Source organism: Oncorhynchus kisutch, linkage group LG2 (genome assembly GCF_002021735.2).
Source record: "Oncorhynchus kisutch isolate 150728-3 linkage group LG2, Okis_V2, whole genome shotgun sequence".
Classification (NCBI taxonomy): Eukaryota; Metazoa; Chordata; class Actinopteri; order Salmoniformes; family Salmonidae; genus Oncorhynchus; species Oncorhynchus kisutch.
Genome location: NC_034175.2, coordinates 66488548 through 66513091, shown reverse-complemented (window position 1 = coordinate 66513091; position 24544 = coordinate 66488548). Strand labels below are relative to the sequence as shown.

Below are 24544 nucleotides of genomic sequence, written 5' to 3'. Positions count from 1 at the left end.
GAGTTGGAATAGCAGAATGATAGTAGGAGTTGGAATAGCAGAATGATAGTAGGAGTTGGAATGATAGTAGGAGTTGGAATAGCAGAATGATAGTAGGAGTTGGAATAGCAGAATGATAGTAGGAGTTGGAATAGCGGAATGATAGTAGGAGTTGGAATAGCAGAATGATAGTAGGAGTTGGAATAGCAAAATGATAGTAGGAGTTGGAATAGCGGAATAATAGTAGGAGTTGGAATAGCGGAATGATAGTAGGAGTTGGAATAGCAGAATGATATTAGGAGTTGGACTGATAGTAGGAGTTGGAATAACAGAATGATATTAGGAGTTGGAATGATAGTAGGAGTTGGAATTGTAGAATGATAGCAGGATGTTTAATCACCAATCCAACCCACAGAGTACCTAAACATGCAAGAAATAGTGCATAAGGAGAAGGCACTAGTGAAGTGTAGTGTATTGTATGAATGGCTCCCCCACAGACAGTTTGATATTGGAAAACAAGCAATTGAATATATTAGACCAGTTGGCTCCTATCTCAACCTGCTGCTCTTGCTGTTATTACATAATGGCTGCATCATTCTGTTTGATTTCATTCAAGCTGTGTGTGTGTGTGTGTGTCTCTCCCTAACTCCCTCTCTCCCCACTCCATCTCTCTCTCCCTCTCCCTCTCTCCCTCCCTCTCGCTCTCCCCCTCCATCTCCCCCCTCCATCTCTCTCTCCCTCCCCCCCTCCATCTCTCTCCACCCTCCATCTCTCTCTCCCTCCCTCTCGCTCTCCCCCTCCACCCCCCCCCCCTCCATCTCTCTCTCCCCCAGGTCTATGAATGCATTCCTCATAGTGTATCTGTGTATCCTGATCAGTAAAGCGGTCATTAACACAGTTCTGAAGTACGCGTGGCAGTGGTCTGCTGACCACGACCAGCCCTGGTACAATCACAGGACCGAGATCGACAGAGAACGCCACGTGGTCAGTCCCTTCAAGAAACTATACTACCCACAATGCATGTTGTCACAGTAAAACGATTCATCAGGTCTCTCCCAGCTTAACATTCACTGATTCTGATTAAGGTTGTTGTTCTCTCTCTCTAAATCTCCTCTCTATCTTTCTCATCCCTCATCCTCTCCTCTCTCTCTTAGGTGATCAGGGCGTTCACAGACTTCCTGGCCTTCATGGTGTTGTTTAACTACATCATTCCAGTCTCCATGTACGTTACCGTGGAGATGCAGAAGTTCCTGGGGTCTTACTTCATAGCCTGGGACAAGGATATGTACGATGATGAGCTGGGGGAGGGGGCTCAGGTCAACACATCAGACCTCAATGAAGAGCTGGGACAGGTACACACACATGTAATAATGAGATGTTACATGGATGCTGGACACACATTCCAAAAACTGACCTCAGATCAGCATCTACCTGGTCTGTATGTGCAGGTGGAGTATGTGTTTACTGATAAGACGGGCACGTTGACAGAGAACAACATGGAGTTTATAGAGTGCTGTGTGGACGGACTCGTGTATATCCCCCACGCCATCTGTAATGGACAGATCCTCAGTGCTGCTTCCAGTATAGACATGATCGACTCCTCACCTGGAGGAGACCACAGGGTAAGACAGAGAGTCTGTCTGTCTGTCTGTGCGTGTGTGTGTCTGTGTGTGTGTGTGTCTGACAGTGTGTGTGTCTCAGGAGCATGAGGAGCTGTTCTTTCGGGCTCTGTGTCTGTGCCACACGGTACAGGTGAAGGAGGAGGAGACAGTGGACAGCATCAAGAGAGGGATCCACCAGGGAAAACCCACCTCCTTCTACATATCATCTTCTCCTGATGAGGTGGCATTGGTGGAGGGCATGAAGAGGTAACACACACACTGACAAACACACACACACACTGAAGAACACACACACACTGAAGAACACACACACACTGAAGGACACACACACACACTGAAGAACACACACACACTGAAGAACACACTCACACTGAAGAACACACACACACTGAAGGACACACACACATTGAAGAACCCACGCACACTGAAGTACACACACACACTGAAGGACACACACGCACACTGAAGGACACACACACCCCGAAGAAAACGCACACACTGAAGGACACACACACTGAAGGACACACATACATACACTGAAGGACACACACACACACACACACTGAAGGACACACACACTGAAGGACACGCACAGACACTGAAGAACACACACACACATACTGAAGGACACAGACACATGCACACACTAAGCAATACATGCACACACTTAACAATACACACACACACTTGGAGATACCCACACACTTAGGGATAATACAGACAAGCACACAAATAGTCATGACTTTTCTCTAACCTACTGAACACTCTCTCCCTCTCATCTCGCTCTCTGTCCCCCTCTCTCTCTCTCGCTCTCTCCCTCTCTGTACCCCTCTCTCTCTCTCTCTCCCTTTCTGTCCCCCTCTCTCTCATCTCGCTCTCTGTCCCCCTCTCTCTCTCTCTCTCTCCCTCTCTTCTCACTTTCTGTCTCTCTCTCTTAGGTTGGGGTACACATATCTAAGACTCAAAGACCGTCATATGGAGATTCTCAATAAGGAGGATGAGATTGAGAGGTGGGGCTCTGCTCACAACATCTTTTAATTTGGCCTTTCATATTTCACAGCTTCCTGAGAAAGCATGGAGTTACCATAGTTACACATTCATATCCCAAGTTATTAATTCAATCTAATTCATATAAATTCAATCCATATTGCTGCCAATTGTCAAAACCTAGATACATTAGGTGGTGTGTTTAAAATGTTGCAGTAAGACAACTTAACTGTATTAAGACAACACTACCAAGAGTGTGAAAGCCCTGTGAGAAGACACACAGAAGAGTGTGAAAGCCCTGTGAGAAGACACACAGAAGAGTGTGAAAGCCCTTTGAGAAGACACACAGAAGAGTGTGAAAGCCCTGTGAGAAGACACGCAGAAGAGTGTGAAATCCCTGTGAGAAGACACACAGAAGAGTGTTAAAGCCCTGTGAGAAGACACACAGAAGAGTGTGAAAGCCCTGTGAGAAGACACATAGAAGAGTGTGAAAGCCCTGTGAGAAGACACGCAGAATAGTGTGAAATCCCTGTGAGAAGACACACCGAAGTGTGTGAAAGCCCTGTGAGAAGACACACAGAAGAGTGTCAAAGCCCTGTGAGAAGACACACAGAAGAGTGTCAAAGCCCTGTGAGAAGACACACAGAAGAGAGTGAAAGCCTGTGAGAAGACACATAGAAGAGTGTGAAAGCCCTGTGAGAAGACACACAGAAGAGAGTGAAAGCCCTGTGAGAAGACACACAGAAGAGAGTGAAAGCCCTGTGAGAAGACACACAGAAGAGTGTCAAAGCACTGTGAGAAGATACACAGAAGAGTGTCAAAGCCCTGTGAGAAGACACACAGAAGAGAGTGAAAGCCCTGTGAGAAGACACACAGAAGAGTGTGAAAGCCCTTTGAGAAGACACGCAGAAGAGTGTGAAAGCCCTGTGAGAAGACACGCAGAAGAGTGTGAAAGCCCTGTGAGATGACACGCAGAAGAGTGTGAAAGCCCTGTGAGAAGACACACAGAAGTGTGAAAGCCCTGTGAGAAGACACATAGAAGAGTGTGAAAGCCCTGTGAGAAAACACACAGAAGAGTGCGAAAGCCCTGTGAGAAGACACACAGAAGAGTGTGGGAGCAGAAGCCAGTAGATTGTGTGGGACAGTGGTTTTTGTCAAGGGTATAAATAGCAGGTTTGGATCCCATAGGCACTGCTTGTATAACATCAGTATCTACATCCCCCTCTGCAGTGGGCTGTCTACGAAACAGCTGTTTAGAGAGAACGAAGGAGGAAGAAAGGGAGGGACAGAGAAGGATAATTCCTCTTTACAAAGGCCTGTTGTGTTTTTGCTTGTCTCTAGCCACTCGTGTTGCTGTGTACATTGTTAGAATGTGCTGTGTATTTTGTCTGTTACTATACGAGACGTCTACTGTGGTGTGTGTTCCAGGTTTGAGCTGCTACACGTGCTGAACTTTGACTCTGTCAGGAGGAGAATGAGCGTCATTGTCAAGTCTAGTGCAGGTAACACACATACAAACACACACACATAGACATGATCTATCTCTACATGATCTTCTGTCACTCACACTCTCTTAACTAACTCTATTGTCCCCAGGGGAGTACCTGTTGTTCTGTAAGGGGGCTGACTCCTCCATCTTCCCCAGAGTGGTGTCAGGGAAGATGGGGCAGGTGCGGGCGCGGGTGGAGCAGAACGCTCTGGTAAGGCTACACATACACACAAACACACAGCATATGTTTTACTATCCTTTTGGGTATCGATTTCCATTCAAAATCATTTCTCCCCTGTTTTCCTAGCCCTAACCTGACCCTTTAACCTAACTCCTAGCCCTAACCTGACCCTTTACCCTAACTCCTAACCCTAACCTGACCCTTTAACCTAACTCCTAGCCCTAACCTGACCCTTTTACCTAACTCCTAGCCCTAACCTGACCCTTTAACCTAACTCCTAGCCCTAACCTGACCCTTTAACCTAACTCCTAGCCCTAACCTGACCCTTTAACCTAACTCCTAACCCTAACCTGACCCTTTAACCTAACTCCTAGCCCTAACCTGACCCTTTAACCTAACTCCTAACTCCTAACCCTAACCTGACCCTTTACCCTAACTCCTAACCCTAACCTGACCCTTTACCCTAACTCCTAACCCTAACCTGACCCTTTAACCTAACTCCTAGCCCTAACCTGACCCTTTAACCTAACTCCTAACCCTAACCTGACCCTTTAACCTAACTCCTAGCCCTAACCTGACCCTTTAACCTAACTCCTAACCCTAACCTGACCCTTTAACCTAACTCCTAGCCCTAACCTGACCCTTTAACCTAACTCCTAACCCTAACCTGACCCTTTAACCTAACTCCTAGCCCTAACCTGACCCTTTAACCTAACTCCTAACCCTAACCTGACCCTTTAACCTAACTCCTAGCCCTAACCTGACCCTTTAACCTAACTCCTAACCCTAACCTGACCCTTTAACCTAACTCCTAGCCCTAACCTGACCCTTTACCCTAACTCCTAACCCTAACCAGACCCTTTACCCTAACTCCTAACCCCAACCTGACCCTTTAACCTAACTCCTAACCCTAACCTGACCCTTTACCCTAACTCCTAGCCCTAACCTGACCCTTTACCCTAACTCCTAACCCTAACCTGACCCTTTACCCTAACTCCTAACCTTAACCTGACCCTTTACCCTAACTCCTAACCCTAACCCGACCCTTTACCCTAACTCCTAACCCTAACCTGACCCTTTAACCTAACTCCTAACCCTAACCTGACCCTTTACCCTAACTCCTAACCCTAACCTGACCCTTTACCCTAACTCCTAACCCTAACCTGACCCTTTAACCTAACTCCTAACCCTAACCTGACCCTTTACCCTAACTCCTAACCCTAACCTGACCTTTTAACCTAACTCCTAGCCCTAACCTGACCCTTTACCCTAACTCCTAACCCTAACCTGACCCTTTACCCTAACTCCTAACTCCTAACCCTAACCTGACCCTTTACCCTAACTCCTAACCCTAACCTGACCCTTTACCCTAACTCCTAACCCTAACCTGACCCTTTAACCTAACTCCTAGCCCTAACCTGACCCTTTAACCTAACTCCTAACCCTAACCTGACCCTTTAACCTAACTCCTAGCCCTAACCTGACCCTTTAACCTAACTCCTAACCCTAACCTGACCCTTTAACCTAACTCCTAGCCCTAACCTGACCCTTTAACCTAACTCCTAACCCTAACCTGACCCTTTAACCTAACTCCTAGCCCTAACCTGACCCTTTAACCTAACTCCTAACCCTAACCTGACCCTTTAACCTAACTCCTAGCCCTAACCTGACCCTTTAACCTAACTCCTAACCCTAACCTGACCCTTTAACCTAACTCCTAGCCCTAACCTGACCCTTTACCCTAACTCCTAACCCTAACCAGACCCTTTACCCTAACTCCTAACCCCAACCTGACCCTTTAACCTAACTCCTAACCCTAACCTGACCCTTTACCCTAACTCCTAGCCCTAACCTGACCCTTTACCCTAACTCCTAACCCTAACCTGACCCTTTACCCTAACTCCTAACCTTAACCTGACCCTTTACCCTAACTCCTAACCCTAACCCGACCCTTTACCCTAACTCCTAACCCTAACCTGACCCTTTAACCTAACTCCTAACCCTAACCTGACCCTTTACCCTAACTCCTAACCCTAACCTGACCCTTTACCCTAACTCCTAACCCTAACCTGACCCTTTACCCTAACTCCTAGCCCTAACCTGACCCTTTACCCTAACTCCTAACCCTAACCTGACCCTTTACCCTAACTCCTAACCCTAACCTGGCCCTTTAACCTAACTCCTAACCCTAACCTGACCCTTTACCCTAACTCCTAACCCTAACCTGACCCTTTAACCTAACTCCTAGCCCTAACCTGACCCTTTACCCTAACTCCTAACCCTAACCTGACCCTTTACCCTAACTCCTAACCCTAACCTGACCCTTTAACCTAACTCCTAGCCCTAACCTGACCCTTTACCCTAACTCCTAACCCTAACCTGACCCTTTACCCTAACTCCTAACCCTAACCTGACCCTTTAACCTAACTCCTAGCCTTAACCTGACCCTTTACCCTAACTCCTAACCCTAACCTGACCCTTTAACCTAACTCCTAACCCTAACCTGACCCTTTACCCTAACTCCTAACTCCTAGCCCTAACTGTAACCCTTAACCTTTTAGGCTGAACCATTAAACCTAAAATAGCCTTTGTCCTCGTGAGGACTTTTGGGTATTTCCGGTACCCACGAGGATAGTAATGATTTTTTATTATTTTATTGTCACATACACAGGATAGGTGCAGTGAAATGTGTTGTTTTATAGGGTCAGCCATAGTAGTACAGCGACCCTGGAGAAAATCAGGATTAAGTTCCCCGCTCAAGTGCACATCAACAGATGTTTACCTTGTCAGCTCGGGTTTTCGAACACACTCACACGCTGTATATACAGTATTACCTCTGTCTTTATACCTACACCAAATCCCTAAACACACTCCTTAACCCAATACTATTACTCCTTATATGCCTGTACCCTAACTAAAACTCCAAATATATACACTGAGTTGGGAAAGTATTCAGACCAATAGACTTTTACCACAGTTTGTTACGTTACGTTATTCTAAAATTGATTCAATAAAAACATTTCCTCAGAAATCTACATACACAACCCCATAATGACAAAGTGAAAACAGGTTTTTACAAAAGTATTCAGACCCTTTCCTATGAGACTCAAAATTGAGCTCAGGTGCATCCTGTTTCCATTGATCATCCTTGAGATGTTTCCACAACTTGATTGGAGTCCAATTGTGGTAAATTCAATTGATTGGACATGATTTTCAAAGGCACACACCTGTCTATATAAGGTTCTACAGTTGACAGTGCATGTCAGAGCAAAAACCAAACCATGAGGTCAAAGGAATTGTCTGTGGAGCTCCGAGACAGGATTGTGTCGAGGCACAGATCTGGGGAAGGGTATGAAAACATTTCTGCACCATTGAAGGTCCCCAAGAACAGAGTGGCCTCCATCATTCTTAAATGGTAGAAGTTTGGAACAACAAGAAACTGAGCAATCGGGGGAGAATATCTTTGGTCAGGGAGGTGACCAAGAACCCCAAAATCACTCTGAAAGAGCTCAAGAGTTCCTCTGTGGAGATGGGAGAACCTTCCAGAAGGACAACCATTTATGCAGCACTCCAGCAATCAGGCCTTTATAGTAGAGTGGCCAGACGGAAGACTCTCCTCAGTAAAAGGCACATGACAGCCCGTTTGGAGTTTGCCAAAAGACACTTAAAAGACTCTCAGACCATGATAAACAGGATTCTTGTCCGATGAAACCAAGATTGAACTCTTTGGCCTGAATGCCAAGCGTTACGTCTGGAGGAAACCTGGCACCATCCCTACAGTGAAGCATGGTGGTGGCAGCATCATGCTTTGGGAATGACCTGTATTTGAGAAACTCCCCAAATACAGGTGTGCCAAGCTTGTAGCATCATACCCAAGATGAATTGAGGCTGAAATTGCTGCCAAAGGTGCTTCAACAAAGTACTGAGTAAAGGGTCTGAATAATTATGGAAATGTGATATTTTTTTATATTTTTTTTATACATTTGCAAAAATGTATAGGAAACTGTTTTTGCATTGTCATTATGGGGTTTTGTGTGTAGATTGATGAGATATATACATTTATATATATATAAAATATATAAAAATATATTTTACCAATTTTAGAATAAGGCTGTAACGTAACAAAATGTGGAAAAAGTCAAGGAGTATGAATACTTTCCGAATGCACTGTATATATTCAGTCACACAACCCTCTCTTATACCTACTATAGTGATAGGGCCACAGTACTAAGAGAGAACCCTAACCATCTCACCTTTACCTCTGTCAGGAGGGCTTGCGGACCCTGTGTGTGGCATACAGAAGTCTCTCCCTAGCAGAGTACGAGGAGGCGTGTCATCAGCTGAGCGAAGCCAAGCTAGCCCTGCAGGACAGGGAGCAGCGACTGGCGCAGGCTTATGACCTCATCGAGAGGGACTTCACCTTGCTGGGGGCCACGGCTGTGGAGGACAGGTAGGAGAACGGGACACAGGAGGCAGTAAGAGAGAGGAAGCCACTTAAATATATACAGTTGAAGTCGGAAGTTTACATAAACTTAGGTTGGTCTCATTAAAACTTGTTTTTCAACAAATGTCATGTTAACAAACTATAGTTTTGGCAATTCGTTTAGGACATGTACTTTGTGCATGATACAAGTCATTTTTCCAACAATTGTTTACAGACAGATTATTTAATTTATAATTCACTGTATCACAATTCCAGTGGGTCAGAAGTTTACATACACTAAGTTGACTGTGCCTTTAAACAGCTTGGAAAATTCCAGAAAATTATGTCATGGCTTTAGAAGCTTCTGATAGGCTAATTGACATAATTTGTGTCAATTGGAGGTGTACCTGTGGATGTATTTCAAGGCCTACCTTCAAACTCAGTGCCTCTTTGCTTGACATCATGGGAACATCAAAAGAAATCAGCCAAGACCTCAGAAAAAATTGTAGACCTCCACAAATCTGGTTTATCCTATTTAATTAATTAATTTATTTTGCTCCTTTGCACCCCATTATTTTTATTTCTACTTTGCACATTCTTCCATTGAAAAACTACTATTCCAGTGTTTTACTTGCTATATTGTATTTACTTTGCCACCGTGGCCTTTTTTGCCTTTACCTCCCTTCTCACCTCATTTGCTCACATTGTATATAGACTTGTTTATACTGTATTATTGACTGTATGTTTGTTTTACTCCATGTGTAACTCTGTGTCGTTGTATCTGTCGAACTGCTTTGCTTTATCTTGGCCATGTCGCAATTGTAAATGAGAACTTGTTCTCAACTTGCCTACCTGGTTAAATAAAGGTAAAATAAATAAATAAATAAATAAATAAAGGTAAACTGTATATACATTCTCCATGGACTTTACAGTGTCCTAAAACATTTTGGAATTAGTGCTACAGGATGCAAATCTCTGTTTGAAAAAGCCTTGGCTTTCCTAACTGACTGAGTATATATTGGTTCATGACTTCCCTGAAAAGTTGCATATCGCGGTGGCTAATGTACTTGTCCTCTTACTTAGTTTTGCACCGGGGCCTCCCACTCATCTTTCTATTCTGGTTAGAGCCAGTTTGAGCTGTTCTGTGAAGAGAGTAGTACACAGCATTGTATGAGATCTTAATTTTCTTGGCAATTTCTTGCATGGAATAGCCTCCATTTCTCAGAACAAGAATAGACTGACAAGTTTCAGAAGAAAGTTATTTGTTTCTGGCCATTTTGAGCCTGTAATCGAACCCACAAATGCTGATGCTCCAGATACTCAACTAGTCTAAAGAAGGACCGTTTTATTGCTTCTTTAATCAGAACAACAGTTTTCAGCTGTGTAAACATAATTGCAAAAGGGTTTTCTAATGATCAATTAGACTTTTTAAATGATAAACTTGGCTTAGCTAACACAGCGTGCCATTTGAACACAGGAGTGATGGTTGCTGATAATGGGCCTCTGTACGCCTATGTGGATATTCCATAAAAAATCTGCCGTTTCCAGCTACAATACTCATTTTCAACATTAACAATGTCTACACTGTATTTCTGATCAATTTGATGTTATTTTAATGGACAAAAAATTTGCTTTTCTTTCAAAAACAGGACATTTCTAAGTGACCCCAAACTTTTGAACGGGTATATGTAAGAGAAAGGGAGAAAGAGGGAGACCCAGGGAAAGAGGGAAAGAGGGAGAGACTAGGAGAGAGCAGGGAAAGAGGGAGAGGGAGAGACTAGGAGATAGATTTGTGGGAGATTCACTATCATGGATTTCCTGATTGATGACAGCTTGATTTCCTAATGGACTAGCCTTCTGGTGTATGGTACATGTTGACCTAGCCATGTACATTCGTGGTCAAAGGTTTTGAGAATGACACAAATATTAATTTTCACAGAGTCTGCTACCTCAGCTTGTATGATTGCAATTTGCATTTTGCAAGTCCCTCTTTGCCATGCAAATAAACTGAATCCCCCAAAAAACATTTCCACTGCATTTCAGCTCTGCCACAAAAGTACCAGCTGACATGTCAGTGATTCTCTCGTTAACACAGGTGTGAGTGTTGACGAGGACAAGCCGGAGATCACTCTGTCATGCTGATTGAGTTTGAATAACAGACTGGAAGCTTCAAAAGGAGGGTGGTGCTTGGAATCGTTGTTCTTCCTCTGTCAACCATGGTTACCTGCAAGGAAACATGTGCCGTCATCATTGCTTTGCACAAAAAGGGCTTCAAAGAAGCCACTTCTCTCCAGGAAAAACATCAGGGACAGAGTGATATTCTGCAAAAGGTACAAAGATTGGACTGCTGATAGAAGAAGACAAGAGAGAAGACAAGGTAGGCGCTACCCTCAGTCCTGTGTCATGCCAACAGTAAAGCATCCTGAGACCATTCATGTGTAGGGTTGCTGCTCAGCCAACGGAGTGGGCTCACTCACAATTTTGCCTAAGAACACAGCCATGAATAAAGAATGGTACCAACACATCCTCCGAGAGAAACTTCTCCCAACCATCCAGGAACAGTTTGGTGACGAACAATGCCTTTTCCATCATGATGGAACACCTTGCCATAAGGCAAAAGTGACAACTAAGTGGATCGGGGAAAAAAACATCAATATTCTGGATCCATGGGCAGGGAACTCCCCAGACGTTAATCCCATTGAGAACTTGTGGTCAATCCTCAAGAGGCAGGTGGACAAACAAAAACCCACACATTTTGACAAACCCCAAGCATTGATTATGCAAGAATGGGCTGCCATCAGACAGGATGTGGCCCAGAAGTTAATTGACAGCATGCCAGGGCGGATTGCAGAGGTCTTGAAAAAGAAGGGTCTTTACATGATATTTTAATCGAATCAATACTGTATTACAGTACTGTAATCATTGATACCTTGCATTCTTTGAAAGGACTATATACTCTATAGTGATGCTTAATGCTATTAACCTATTGACTGTATTGACTCCTGTATTGACTGCTGTGTGCAGACTCCAGGAGAAGGCAGCAGACACCATTGAGTCTCTCCATAAGGCTGGGATGAAGGTGTGGGTCCTGACGGGGGACAAGATGGAGACGGCGGCTGCTACATGTTATGCTAGCAAGCTGTTCCGCCGCTCCACCCAAATATTGGAGCTGACCAAGAAACGAACCGAGGAACAGAGTCTACATGATGTTCTGTTTGACTTGAGCAGAACCGTACTGAGACAGCGCTCCCTGTCGCGGTATGCTGCACACTCACACCAATGTGCGCTCGCACACAGCATGACCAGTACAAGTCAAATGTTTGGACACCTACTCGTTCAAGGGTTTTTCTTTATTTTTACTATTTTCTACGTTGTGGAATAATAGTGAAGACACCAAAACTATGAAATAACACACATGGAATCATGTAGTAACCAAAAAAGTGTTAAACAAATCAAATATGTGAGATTCTTCAAAGTAGCCTTGATGACAGCTTTGCACACTCTTGGCATTCTCTCAACCAGTTTTATGAGGTAGTCACCTGGAATGCATGTCAATTAACAGGTGTGCCTTGTTTTTGCCTTGTTAATTTCGTTCCTTCTTAACCTCTGGGTTGGCGCTCTGCATTAATTAACTGTGTTCAATACCGGAGGAAAACAAAGTGGAGCTTGCTTTTCAGGTCACGCGCCTCTAACAAAGAGTACACTTCTCTCTACCCTCGTTCTGAACAGTGCTACTTCTTAATCTCTCAAAGGAAAAACCTCAACCAATTTCTAAAGACTGTTGACATCCAGTGGAAGCGGTAGGAACTGCAAGAAAGTCCATTAGAAATCTGGATTCCCAATGAAAACCCATTGAAAAGAGAGTGACCTAAGAAATTAAAAAATCTGAATGGTTTGTCCTCGGGTTTCGCCAGCCAAATAAGTTCTGTTATACTCACAGACATGATTAGAACAGTTTTAGAAACTTCAGTGTGTTTTCTATCCAAATCTACTAATAATATGCATATCTTAGCTTCTGGGCCTGAGTAGCAGGCAGGGTACTTTGGATACGCTTTTGGACACCTATCCCAGAGAGTTCATGCATTTGTGCCTATCAGTTGTGTTGTTACTAGGTAGGGGTGGTATACAGAAGAGCCCTATTTGGTAAAAGACCAAGTCCATATTATGGTAAGAACAGCTCAAGAAGCAAAGAGAAACGACAGTCCATCATTACTTTAAGACATGAAGGTCAGTCAATCCGTAAAATTTCAAGAACTTCGAAAGTTTCTTCAAGTGCAGTTGCAAAAACCATCAAGCGCTATGATGAAACTGGCTCTCATGAGGACCGACACAGGAAAGGAAGACTTAAAGTTACCTCTGCTGCAGAGGATAAGTTCATTAGAGTTACCAGCCTCAGAAATTGCAGCCCAAATAAATGCTTCACAGAGTTCAAGTAACAGACACTTCTCAACATCAACTGTTCAGAGGAGACTGTGTGAATCAGGCCAAACCAATACTAAAGGACACAAATAAGAAGAAGAGACTTGCTTGGGCCAAGAAACATGAACAATGGACATTAGACTGGTGGAAATCTGTCCTTTGGTCTGATGAGTCCAAATTTGACATTTTTGGTTCCAACCGCTGTGTCTTTGTGAGACGCAAAGTAGGTGAACTGATGATCTCTGAATGTGTGGTTCCCATCGTGAAGCATGGAGGAGGAGGGGTGATAGTGTGGGGGTGCTTTGCTGGTGACACTGTCGGTGATTTAATTTGAATTCAAGGCACACTTAACCAGCATGACTACCACAGCATTCTGCAGCAATAAGCCATCCCATCTGGTTTGTGCTCATCATTTGTTTTTAAACAGGACAATGACCCAACACACCTCCAGGCTGTGTAAGGGCTGTTTGACGAAGGAGAGTGATGGAGTGCTGCATCACATGACCCGACCTCAACCCAATTGGGATGAGTTGGACCGCAGAGTGAAGAAAAAGCAGCCAACAAGTGCTCAGCATATGTGGGAACTCCTTCAAGACTGTTGGAAAAGTATTCCAGGTGAAGCTAGTTGAGTGAGTGCAAAGCTGTCATCAAGGCAAAGGGTGGCTACTTTGAAGAATCTAAAATATTTTTGGAGTTAACACTTTTTTTGGTTTCTACATGATTCCATATGCGCTATTTCATAGTTTTGATGTCTTCACTATTATTCTACAATGTAGAAAATTGTAAAAATAAAAACCCTTGAATGAGTAGGTGTGTCCAAACTTTTGACTGGTACTGTATATGTACAGTATTCATACATCTCTGTGTGTTAACATCTGTATATCTGTGTGTTTATCCCCAGGCTGTCTGTAGACTGTCAGGACTACGGTCTGATCATCGATGGGGCCACCCTGTCTGCGGTGCTGAAGCCCAGTCCAGAGAGCTCTGGCTCTGGGAACTACAGAGAGATCTTCCTGGAGATCTGTAGGAACTGCAGCGCCGTTCTCTGCTGCCGCATGGCGCCCCTCCAGAAAGCACAGGTGGGTGTGATCTCACTTCCTGTCTCACATTAGGAATCCAAGGAGAGATGGTGTTTGGATGGATGGACAGTCGATCAGTCAGTCAAAGTGTTTAATGAGTTATGGTATGACTGTTGTCTGTCCAGATTGTGAAGCTGATCAAGGCGTCTAAGGAGCACCCCATCACTCTGGCCATCGGAGACGGAGCCAACGACGTCAGCATGATCCTCGAGGCACATGTGGGCATAGGTAAGATGTGTTTGTACTCTGATTGGTGGGAACCATCAGCTAGCACTCATCTTTCTTCTTTGATTGGTGGGGGGCTTTGGCTCCAAGATATCTCATTGGTGTATGTTTGTTTTCTATCAATTAATCCATCAATCAGCCAATCCCTCCCTCTCTCTTAAGGCATCATGGGTAAGGAGGGTCGCCAGGCAGCGAGGAACAGCGACTATGCCATCCCAAAGTTTAAACACCTGAAGAAGATGCTGCTAGTTCACGGCCACATCTACTACATCCGCATCGCTGAGCTGGTGCAGTACTTCTTCTATAAGGTGGGCTTTACTACTGACACTAATACTGAGCATTTACTGAGATCACGTTGCAATTCTTTAGTAATGAATTACACAACTTGGGGGCTCAACACCACCCCAGTCTGGTAGCTGGCCCAGGACAGCACAAATCTCCAGGCTCTACGTTGCAAGTAGCTGAGTCAGTATAGAATGATGAACAATGTTTAGTCCTTACTTTCTCACTTTGCTTCTGCCCCTTTCTCTCTCTCCAGAATGTGTGCTTCATCTTCCCTCAGTTCCTCTATCAGTTCTTCTGTGGATTCTCTCAGCAGGTTGGTGCTCAAAATCACCCCAAATGACCTCATGGTTGCCTGTTTGGTCATGTGTAGTCTGTATATTACTGACTTCTCTGTGTCCCCGTAAAGCCCCTGTACGACACAGCCTACCTGACACTGTACAACATCAGCTTCACCTCCCTGCCCATCCTCCTCTACAGCCTCATAGAGAAACACATCAGCATAGAGACACTGAAGAGCGACCCCACTCTGTACAGGTAAGGGGAACATCCCACCCAAATGAACACTTATTTGAAAGTCAATGTAATTCACAGGTTTTGTTTTGTTTAACAATTTTACTTCGCTCTCACTTGCCACTATCTCCCCCCCCCCCCTTCTCTCTCTCTCTCTCTCTCTCTCTCTCTCTCTCTCTCTCTCTCTCTCTCTCCCCCCTTCTCTCTCTCTCTCTCTCTCTCTCTCTCTCCCCCCCATTCTCTCTCTCTCTCTCTCTCTCTCTCTCTCTCTCCCCCCCATTCTCTCTCTCTCTCTCACTCTCACTCTCTCTCTCCCCCCTTCTTTCTCTCTCTCTCTCTCTCTCTCTCTCCCCCCCTTCTTTCTCTCTCTCTCTCTCTCTCTCTCTCTCTCTCTCTCTCTCTCTCTCTCTCTCTCTCTCTCTCTCTCTCTCTCTCTCCCCCCTTCTCTCTCTCTCTCTCTCTCTCTCTCTCTCTCTCTCTCTCACTCTCTCTCTCTCCCCCATTCTCTCTCTCTCTCTCACTCTCTCTCTCTCTCCTATTCCCTCTCTCAATCTCTCAACCCCTCCTCTCATGATCTCTCTCTTGCTCTCTTTCTCTCTCCCCCTCTCTCTTCCCTCCACCTTTCTTTCTCCCTCTCTCTCCCTCTCTCCCCCCTCTCAACCCCACCCCTCTCTTTCTCCCTCTCGCTCCCTCTCTCTACGCCTCCTCTCCCACCTTCTCCCAGGGACGTAGCTAAGAACTCTCTCCTGCGCTGGCCCGTGTTCCTGTACTGGACATGCCTGGGCTTATTCGACGCCTGTATCTTCTTTTTTGGTGCCTACTTCCTGTTCGACAACACCACCTTCAGTAGCAACGGACAGGTGAGCCCCGGCAACCGCCTCCACGGAAAACTGTCAAGGACTAGTTGACAAGTTTCCCCCAACTACAGATCTAGGATCTGATGACCAACACCAAGTCATAAGCATTGACCATTAGCTTGATTCAACAACACCCTGTTTGGCTCTAGTCAGAAGAGGTGCACTGTGTAGGTCAAAGGATTCCATTTGAGAGTCACCATAGTGATGGTCTCTAGAACACCCATCTCCACGTGATTGTCCAATAACACCATAGTAAGACAATGTGGTCAGGTTTTGGTTGTGGTTGAGTTGTGTTCAGGGTCTCAGTGGTCCTCTTTAGCTTGGTAACCATCAGGATTCCATTCATATGGACAATGCATCTTTATCTGCACTGTTGATTTATGTCATATTAACTGTTGCCTTTGGTCCTGTTTTCTTTAAGTTGAAACATCCTGGAATTAATTTATTCTATGTCCCTGATTTATTTTCTTTCTTCTTCCTCCTCTCTGCTTCGTCTTCTTCTTCTTCTTCCTCCTCTCTGCTTCTTCTTCTTCCTCCTCCTCTCTGCTTCTTCTTCTTCTTCCTCCTCTCTGCTTCTTCTTCTTCTTCCTCTCTGCTTCTTCTTCTTCTTCCTCCTCTCTGCTTCTTCTTCTTCTTCCTCTCTGCTTCTTCTTCTTCTTCTTCCTCTCTGCTTCTTCTTCTTCTTCCTCCTCTCTGCTTCTTCTTCTTCCTCCTCTCTGCTTCGTCTTCTTCTTCCTCCTCTCTGCTTCTTCTTCTTCTTCCTCCTCTCTGCTTCTTCTTCTTCTTCCTCCTCTCTGCTTCTTCTTCTTCTTCCTCCTCTCTGCTTCTTCTTCTTCTTCCTCCTCTCTGCTTCGTTCTTCTCTTCTGCTTCTTCTCTCTTTATTTTGCTTTTCTTCCTGTTCCTCAGCTTATGACCACCAACACACAGATGGTAAGCCTGTCTCTCTCTCTGTGTATCATCTGCTTTTAACTTCTGTTCGTTTTTAGTTATGAGTTTAGCTTTGAGTTTTACCGTTTCATCCCGAAACATGGATCCATCCATCCTCACTCCATCCTGTGTAGTTAGGTACCACATGTAGGGCCTCTATAACCAACACCTGACGTCAGCAGCTCCACTCTACTAATATACATACTAGTCTCTCCCCCACATCATTATGTGTGGTCCTGGTAGTAGACTTAAAATAACCTGTGTGAGAAATAACTGTGTGTGTGTGTGTGTGTGTGTGTGTGTGTGTGTGTGTGTGTGTGTGTGTGTGTGTGTGTGTGTGTGTGTGTGTGTGTGTGTGTAGTAGTACATAGACAACACATTTAGTGAGAAAATCAATCTCTCTGCTGTTTTAACAACATGGATTCATTCTAGCTGCACTGTCTTGGAGGGTGAGCTCTCACCCTAACTACGTTTCTGTGTTTGTAGAGAGATGTATTTCTAGCATTTCAAATCAAATCAAAGTTTATTTGTCACGTGCGCCGAATACAACAGGTGAAATGCTTACTTACAGGCTCTAACCAATAGTGCAAAAAAGGTGAACAATAGGTAAGTAAAGAAATAAAACAACAGTAAAAAGACAGGCTATATACAGTAGCGAGGCTATAAAAGTATTGAGGCTACATACAGACACCGGTTAGTGGGTGGCGGGACACAATGCAGATAGCCCGGTTAGCCAATGTGCGGGAGCACTGGTTGGTCGGCCCAATTGAGGTAGTATGTACATGAATGTATAGTTAAAGTGACTATGCATATATGATAAACAGAGAGCAGCAGCAGCGTAAAAGAGGGGGGGCACACAATGCAAGTAGTCTGGGTAGCAATTTGATTACCTGTTCAGGAGTCTTATGGCTTGGGGGTAAAAACTGTTGAGAAGCCTTTTTGTCCTAGACTTGGCACTCCGGTAACGCTTGCCATGCGGTAGTAGAGAGAACAGTCTATGACTGTGGTGGCTGGGGTCTATGACAATTTTTAGGTCCTTCCTCTGACACAGCCTGGTGTAGAGGTCCTGGATGGCAGGCAGCTTAGTCCCAGTGATTTACTGGGCCGTACGCACGACCCTCTGTAATGCCTTGCGGTCAGAGGCCGAGCAATTGCCGTACCAGGCAGTGATGCAACCAGTGATGCTCTCGATGGTGCAGCTGTAGAACCTTTTGAGGATCTCAGGACCCATGCCAAATCGTTTTAGTTTCCTGAGGGGGAATAGGCTTTGTCGTGCCCACTTCATGACTATCTTGGTGTGTTTGGACCATTCTAGTTTGTTGTTGATGTGGACACCAAGGAACTTGAAGCTCTCAACCTGCTCCACTACAGCCCTATCGATGAGAATGGGGTCCTCCTTTTCCTGTAGTCCACAATCATCTCCTTAGTCATAGTTATGTTGAGGGATAGGTTGTTATTCTGGCACCACCCGGCCAGGTCTCTGACCTCCTCCCTATAGGCTGTTTCATCGTTGTCGGTGATCAGGCCTACCACTGTTGTGTTGTCAGCAAACTTAATGAAGGTGTTGGAGTCATGCCTGGCCATGCAGTCGTTGGTGAACAGGGAGTACAGGAGGGGACTGAGCACGCACCCCTGTGGAGCTCCAGTGTTGAGGATCAACGTGGCAGTTGTGTTGCTACCTACCCTCACCACTTGGGGGCGGCCCATCAGGAAGTCCAGGATCCAGTTGCAGAGGGAGGTGTTTAGTCCCAGGATCCTTAGCTTAGTGAAGAGCTTTGAGGGTAATATGGTGTTGAACGCTGAGCTGTAGTCAATGAATAGCATTCTCACATAAGTGTTCCTTTTGACCAGGTGGGAAGGGCAGTGTGGAGTGCAATAGAGATTGCATCATCTGTGGATCTGTTTGGGCGGTAACGCAAATTTGAGTTTCTGCGACGATGGTGTTGATGTGAGCCATGACCAGCCTTTCAAAGCACTTCATGGCTACGGACGTGAGTGCTACGGGTCTGTAGTCATTTAGGCAGGTTGCCTTTGTGTTCTTGGGCACAGGGACTATGGTGGTCTGCTTGAAACATGTTGGTATTACAGACTCAATCAAGGACATGTTGAAAATGTCAGTGAAGACACCTGGCAGTTGGTCAGCACATGCTCGGAGCACACATCCTGGTAATCAGTCTGGCCCCGCAACCTTGTGTATGTTGACCTGTTTAACCTCTCTAGGGTATGCGTCCCACCTGGCCAACATCCAGTGAGATTGCAGAGCGCCAAATTCAAGTACAGAAATACTCATTATAAAAATTCTGAAAATATACAACTATTTTACATAGGTTTAAAGATGAACTTCTTGTGAATCCAACCGATTTTTTAAATGCTTTACGGCGAAAGCATACCTTACAATTATTTGAGAACAAAGCCCAGCAGACAAATCATTACAAACAGTAACCAGCCAAGTAGAAGGGTTACACAAGTCAGAAAAAGAGAAATAATTAATCACTTACCTTTGATGATCTTCATATGTTTGCACTCAGAAGACATTCATTTATTCAATAAATGTTCCTTTTGTTCGATAAAGTCTCTCTTTATATCCGAAAACCTCTGTTTTGTTAGCGCGTTTTCTTCAGTAATCCACAGGCTCAAACACAGTCACAACCGGCAGACTAAAAAATCCAAATTGTATCCGTAAAGTTCATAGAAACATGTCAAACGATGTCTATATTCCATCCTCAGGTTAGCCTAAATAATCGATAATATTTCAACCTGACAATAACGTCGTCAATATAAAAGGTAAAAAAGAAAGGCATGAAAAAGCTCTGTGACACGGTAGGGTCCACTCATTCAGACTGCTCTTACTCCCTCATTCTTCAGAATACAAGCCTGAAACTATTTCTAAAGACTGTTTACATCTAGTGGAAGGCATAGGAACTGCAATTTGAGTTCTAAGTCAATGGATACTGTAATGGCATTGAACAACAACAACAAAAATCCTACTTCCTGAATGGATCTTTCTCAGGTTTTCGCCTGCCAAATCAGTTCTGTTATACTCACAGACATTATGTAACAGTTTTGGAAACTTTAGAGTGTTCTATCCAAATATGCTAATTATATGCATATCCTATCTTCTGGGCCTGAGTAGAAGGCAGTTTCATTTGGGCATGCTTTTCATCCAAAATTCCAAATGCTGCCCCCTACCCTAGAGAAGTTAAAGGTCTTACTCACATCGGCTATGGAGAGTGTGATCACACAGTCGTCCGGAACAGCTGATGCCTCAAAGCAAGCATAGAAGTGATTTAGCTCGTCTGGTAGGCTCGTGTCACTGGGCAGCTCGTGGCTGTGCTTCCCTTTGTAATATGTAATAGTTTGCAAGCCCTGCGACATGAGACGAGCGTCGGAGCCAGTGTAGTATGATTCAATCTTAGCCCTGTATTGACGCTTTGTCTGTTTGATGGTTCGTCGCAGGGCATTCTTGTAAGCTTCCGGGTTAGAGTCCCGCACCTTGAAAGCGGCAGCTCTACCCTTTAGCTCAGTGCGAATGTTGCCTGTAATCCATGGCTTCTGGTTGGGGTATGTACATACAGTTACTGTGGGGACGACATCCTCGATGCACTTATTGATAAAGCCAGTGACTGATGTGGTGTATTCCTCAATGCCATCGGAAGAATCCCTGAACATGTTCCAGTCTGTGCAAAACAGTCCTGTAGTTTAGCATCTGCTTCATCTGACCACTTTTTTATAGACCGAGTCATTGGTGCTTCCTGCTTTCATTTTTGCTTGTAAGCGGGAATCAGGAGGATAGAGTTGTGGTCGTATTTGCTAAATGGAGGGCGAGGGAGAGCTTTGTACTCGTCTCTGTGTGTGGAGTACAGGTGATCTAGAATTGTTTTCCCTCTGGTTGCACATTTAACATGTTGATTTGGTAGAACTGATTTAAAGTCTCCGGCCACTAGGAGCACCACCTCTGGGTGAGTGGTTTCCTGTTTGCATATTTCTTTATACAGCTGACTGAGTGTGGTCTTAGTGCCAGCATCTGTCTGTGGTGGTAAATAAACAGCCACGAAAAGTATAGCTGAGAACTCTCTAGGCATTCCTGTCACTCTACCTCTCCCTCCATCTCTCTTCCTCTGTCACTTTACCTCTCCCTCCATCTCTCTTCCTCTGTCACTCTACCTCTCCCTCCATCTCTCTTCCTGTCACTCTACCGCTCCCTCCATATCTCTTCCTGTCACTCTACCGCTCCCTCCATATCTCTTCATGTTACTACCTCTCCCTCCATCTCTCTTCCTCTGTCACTCTACCTCTCCCTCCATATCTCTTCCTGTCACTCTACCTCTCCCTCCATCTCTCTTCATGTTACTACCTCTCCCTCCATCTCTCTTCCTCTGTCACTCTACCTCTCCCTCCATCTCTCTTCCTCTGTCACTCTACCTCTCCCTCCATCTCTCTTCCTCTGTCACTCTACCTCTCCCTCCATTTCTCTTCCTCTGTCACTCTACCTCTCCCTCCATTTCTCTTCCTGTCATTCTACCTCTCCCTCCATATCTCTTCCTGTCATTCTACCTCTCCCTCCATATCTCTTCCTGTCACTCTACCTCTCCCTCCATATCTCTTCCTGTCACTTTACCTCTCCCTCCATCTCTCTTCATGTTACTACCTCTCCCTCCATCTCTCTTCCTCTGTCACTCTACCTCTCCCTCCATTTCTCTTCCTCTGTCACTCTACCTCTCCCTCCATTTCTCTTCCTGTCACTCTACCTCTCCCTCCATCTCTCTTCCTCTGTCACTCTACCTCTCCCTCCATCTCTCTTCCTCTGTCACTATATATATCCCTCCATATCTCTTCCTCTGTCACTCTACCTCTCCCTCCATCTCTCTTCCTCTGTCACTCTACCTCTCCCTCCATCTCTCTTCCTCTGTCACTCTACCTCTCCCTCCATCTCTCTTCCACTGTCACTCTACCTCTCCCTCATATCTCTTCCTCTGTCACTCTACCTCTCCCTCCATTTCTCTTCCTCTGTCACTCTACCTCTCCCTCCATCTCTCTTCCACTGTCACTCTACCTCTCCCTTATCTCTCTTCCTCTGTCACTCTACCTCTCCCTCCATCTCTCTTCCTCTGTCACTCTACCTCTCCCTCCATCTCTCTTCCACTGTCACTCTACCTCTCCCTCCATTGCTCTTCCTCTGTCACTCTACCTCTCCCTCCATCTCTCTTCCCCTGTCACTCTACCTCTCCCTCAATCTCTCTTCCTCTGTCACTCTACCTCTCCCTCCATCTCTCTTCCTCTGTCACTCTACCTCTCCCTCCATCTCTCTTCCTCTGTCACTCTACCTCTCCCTCCATCTCTCTTCCTCTGTCACTCTACCTCTCCCTCCATCTCTCTTCCACTGTCACTCTACCTCTCCCTCCATCTCTCTTCCCCTGTCACTCTACCTCTCCCTCCATCTCTCTTCCTCTGTCACTCTACATCTCCCTCATCTCTCTTGCTCTCCCTCTCTTTATCTATGACCCTTCCTCTCCCTTCATATTTCTCTCTTGCTCGCCATCTCTCTCCCTGTCTCTTTCTCCTCCTCCTCCTATTCCATCTGTTCCTTCCTGAAGTTTCAAGGTTATTTACCATCATTAGCTTAATATGAGACCTACATGAAAGGGATGCCATACAACAGTACAAGACCAGGTGAAATACAGGTGAAATGGACTGTTGCAGCATCAAACACTATAGTGTTTAGGATTGTAATCAGTGATGTAGTGGTAAAGAATATATGGGTAAAAGCTGATCTCCGTTCATGGGAAGTAAAGTAATGTTACCTATTCTTAAATGCATTTAGCCGTAAAAGGTGTGTGAACGGCATTTACGTGCGTTTAGAATCAACTACAACACAGGTTTAAATGAAGTAATACAGTTAGTGGCCCTGTGCTCATATCGGTGTGAATAGTTTCAGCTGATATTTATAGAAGTCAATGGTTTCAACAGATGATCAATGATGGTGTTGACCGCTTGACTTTTTCCTCATTTTGTTATGTTACAGCCTTATTCTAAAACAGATTCAATTACCCCTACACACAATACCCCATAATGACAAAGAAAAGCGTTTTTTTGTCATTTTTAGCAAATGTTTTTTTTAAAACAACGGAAATATCACATTTACATAAGTATTCAGATCCTTTACTCAGTACTTTGTGGAAGCACCTTTGGCAGCGTATACAGCCTGGACTCTTCTTGGGTATGATGCTACAAGCTTGGCACATGTATTTGGGGAGTTTCTCCCATTCTTCTTAAGCTCTGTCAGGATGGATGGGGAGCGTTGCTGCACAGCTATTGTCAGGTCTCTCCAGAGATGTTCGGTCGGGGTCAAGTCTGGGCTCTGGCTTGGCCACTCAAGGCAATTCAGAGACTTGTCCCGAAGCCACTCCTGCGTTGTCTTGGCTGTGTGCTTAGCGTTGTTGTCCTGTTAGACTGGGGCGAAGGGTCACCTTCCAAGGTCCTGAGCGCTCTGGAGCAGGTTTTCATCAAGGATCTCTTTGTACTTTGCTCCATTCATCTTTCCCTCGATCCGGACTAGTCTCCCAGTCCCTGCTGCTGAAAAACATCCCCACAGCATGATGCTGCCACCACCATATTTCACCTTAGGGATGGTGCCAGGTTTCCTCCAGACTTGCTTGGCATTCAGGACAAAGAGTTCAATGTTGTTTCTCGTGGTCTGAGAGTCCTTTATGTGCCTTTTGGCAAACTCCAAGTGGGCTGCCATGTGCCTTTTACTGAGGAGAGTCTTCCGTCTGGCCATTCTACCATAAAGGTCTGATTGCTGCATAAATGGATGTCCTTCTGGAAGGTTCTCCCATCTCCACAGAGGAACTCTGGAGCTCTGTGATCATCGGTTTCATGGTCACCTGCCTGACCAAGGCCTTTCTCCCCCGATTGCTCAGTTTGCCACTGTGTTCTTGGGGACCTTCAATGCTGCAGAAATGTTTTGGTACCCTTCCCCAGATCTGTGCCTTGACACGATCCTGTCTCTGAGCTCTACGGACAATTCCTTCGACCTCATGGTTTGGTTTTCGCTCTGACATGCACTGTCAACTGTGTGACCTTATATAGAGAGGTGTGTGCCTTTCCAAATAATGCCCAATCAATTGAATTTACCACAATTGGACTCCAATCAAGTTATAGAAACATCTCAAGGATCATCAATGGAAACATGATGCACCTGAACTCAATTTCGAGTCTCATAGCAAAGGGTCTGAATAGTTATAGTAAATAAAGTATTTCAGTTTTTCATTTTGCAAACAGTTCTAAAAACCAGTTATTGCTCTGTCATGGGGTATTGTGAAAATGTATACAATCCATTTTAGAATGAGGCTGTAACATAACAAAATGTGGAACAAGTCAAGGGGTCTGAATACTTTCCGAATGCCCTGTGTAAAGGATGGATGAAATGTGTTCCTGATGAGGTGTGGCTGACTTCCTGCTCACTCTCTGTTCTTCTCTAGATGTTTGGGAACTGGACTTTCGGGACTCTCGTCTTTACAGTGCTGGTGTTCACGGTCACGCTCAAGGTGTGTATGTGTT

At 45.0% G+C, this 24544-nt stretch overlaps 1 protein-coding gene across 5 annotated transcripts in view; it reads left to right on the top strand.

Moving 5' to 3' along the window:
• The window catches only part of LOC109905050 (probable phospholipid-transporting ATPase IH), an 80777-nt gene that overhangs the window by 49857 nt on the left and 6376 nt on the right, over nucleotides 1-24544 (top strand). For 3 of the 5 annotated variants that reach the window (XR_004204621.1, XM_031800114.1, XM_031800111.1), the window contains exons 11-27: nucleotides 813-963; nucleotides 1134-1331; nucleotides 1428-1601; nucleotides 1681-1847; nucleotides 2540-2611; nucleotides 4017-4090; nucleotides 4185-4288; nucleotides 8527-8708; nucleotides 11706-11939; nucleotides 14002-14179; nucleotides 14305-14407; nucleotides 14567-14712; nucleotides 14943-15002; nucleotides 15096-15223; nucleotides 15924-16059; nucleotides 16964-16987; nucleotides 24466-24531. Coding sequence is in view for 2 of the 5 variants with exons in the window: in XM_031800114.1 (XP_031655974.1) it covers nucleotides 813-963; nucleotides 1134-1331; nucleotides 1428-1601; nucleotides 1681-1847; nucleotides 2540-2611; nucleotides 4017-4090; nucleotides 4185-4288; nucleotides 8527-8708; nucleotides 11706-11939; nucleotides 14002-14179; nucleotides 14305-14407; nucleotides 14567-14712; nucleotides 14943-15002; nucleotides 15096-15223; nucleotides 15924-16059; nucleotides 16964-16987; nucleotides 24466-24531 (2197 nt within the window). In the remaining 3 variants the exon portion in view is untranslated. The remainder of the gene's footprint in view (nucleotides 1-812; nucleotides 964-1133; nucleotides 1332-1427; nucleotides 1602-1680; nucleotides 1848-2539; nucleotides 2612-4016; nucleotides 4091-4184; nucleotides 4289-8526; nucleotides 8709-11705; nucleotides 11940-14001; nucleotides 14180-14304; nucleotides 14408-14566; nucleotides 14713-14942; nucleotides 15003-15095; nucleotides 15224-15923; nucleotides 16060-16963; nucleotides 16988-24465; nucleotides 24532-24544) is intronic. The other 2 variants (XR_004204627.1, XR_004204626.1) reach the window with 2 other exon arrangements.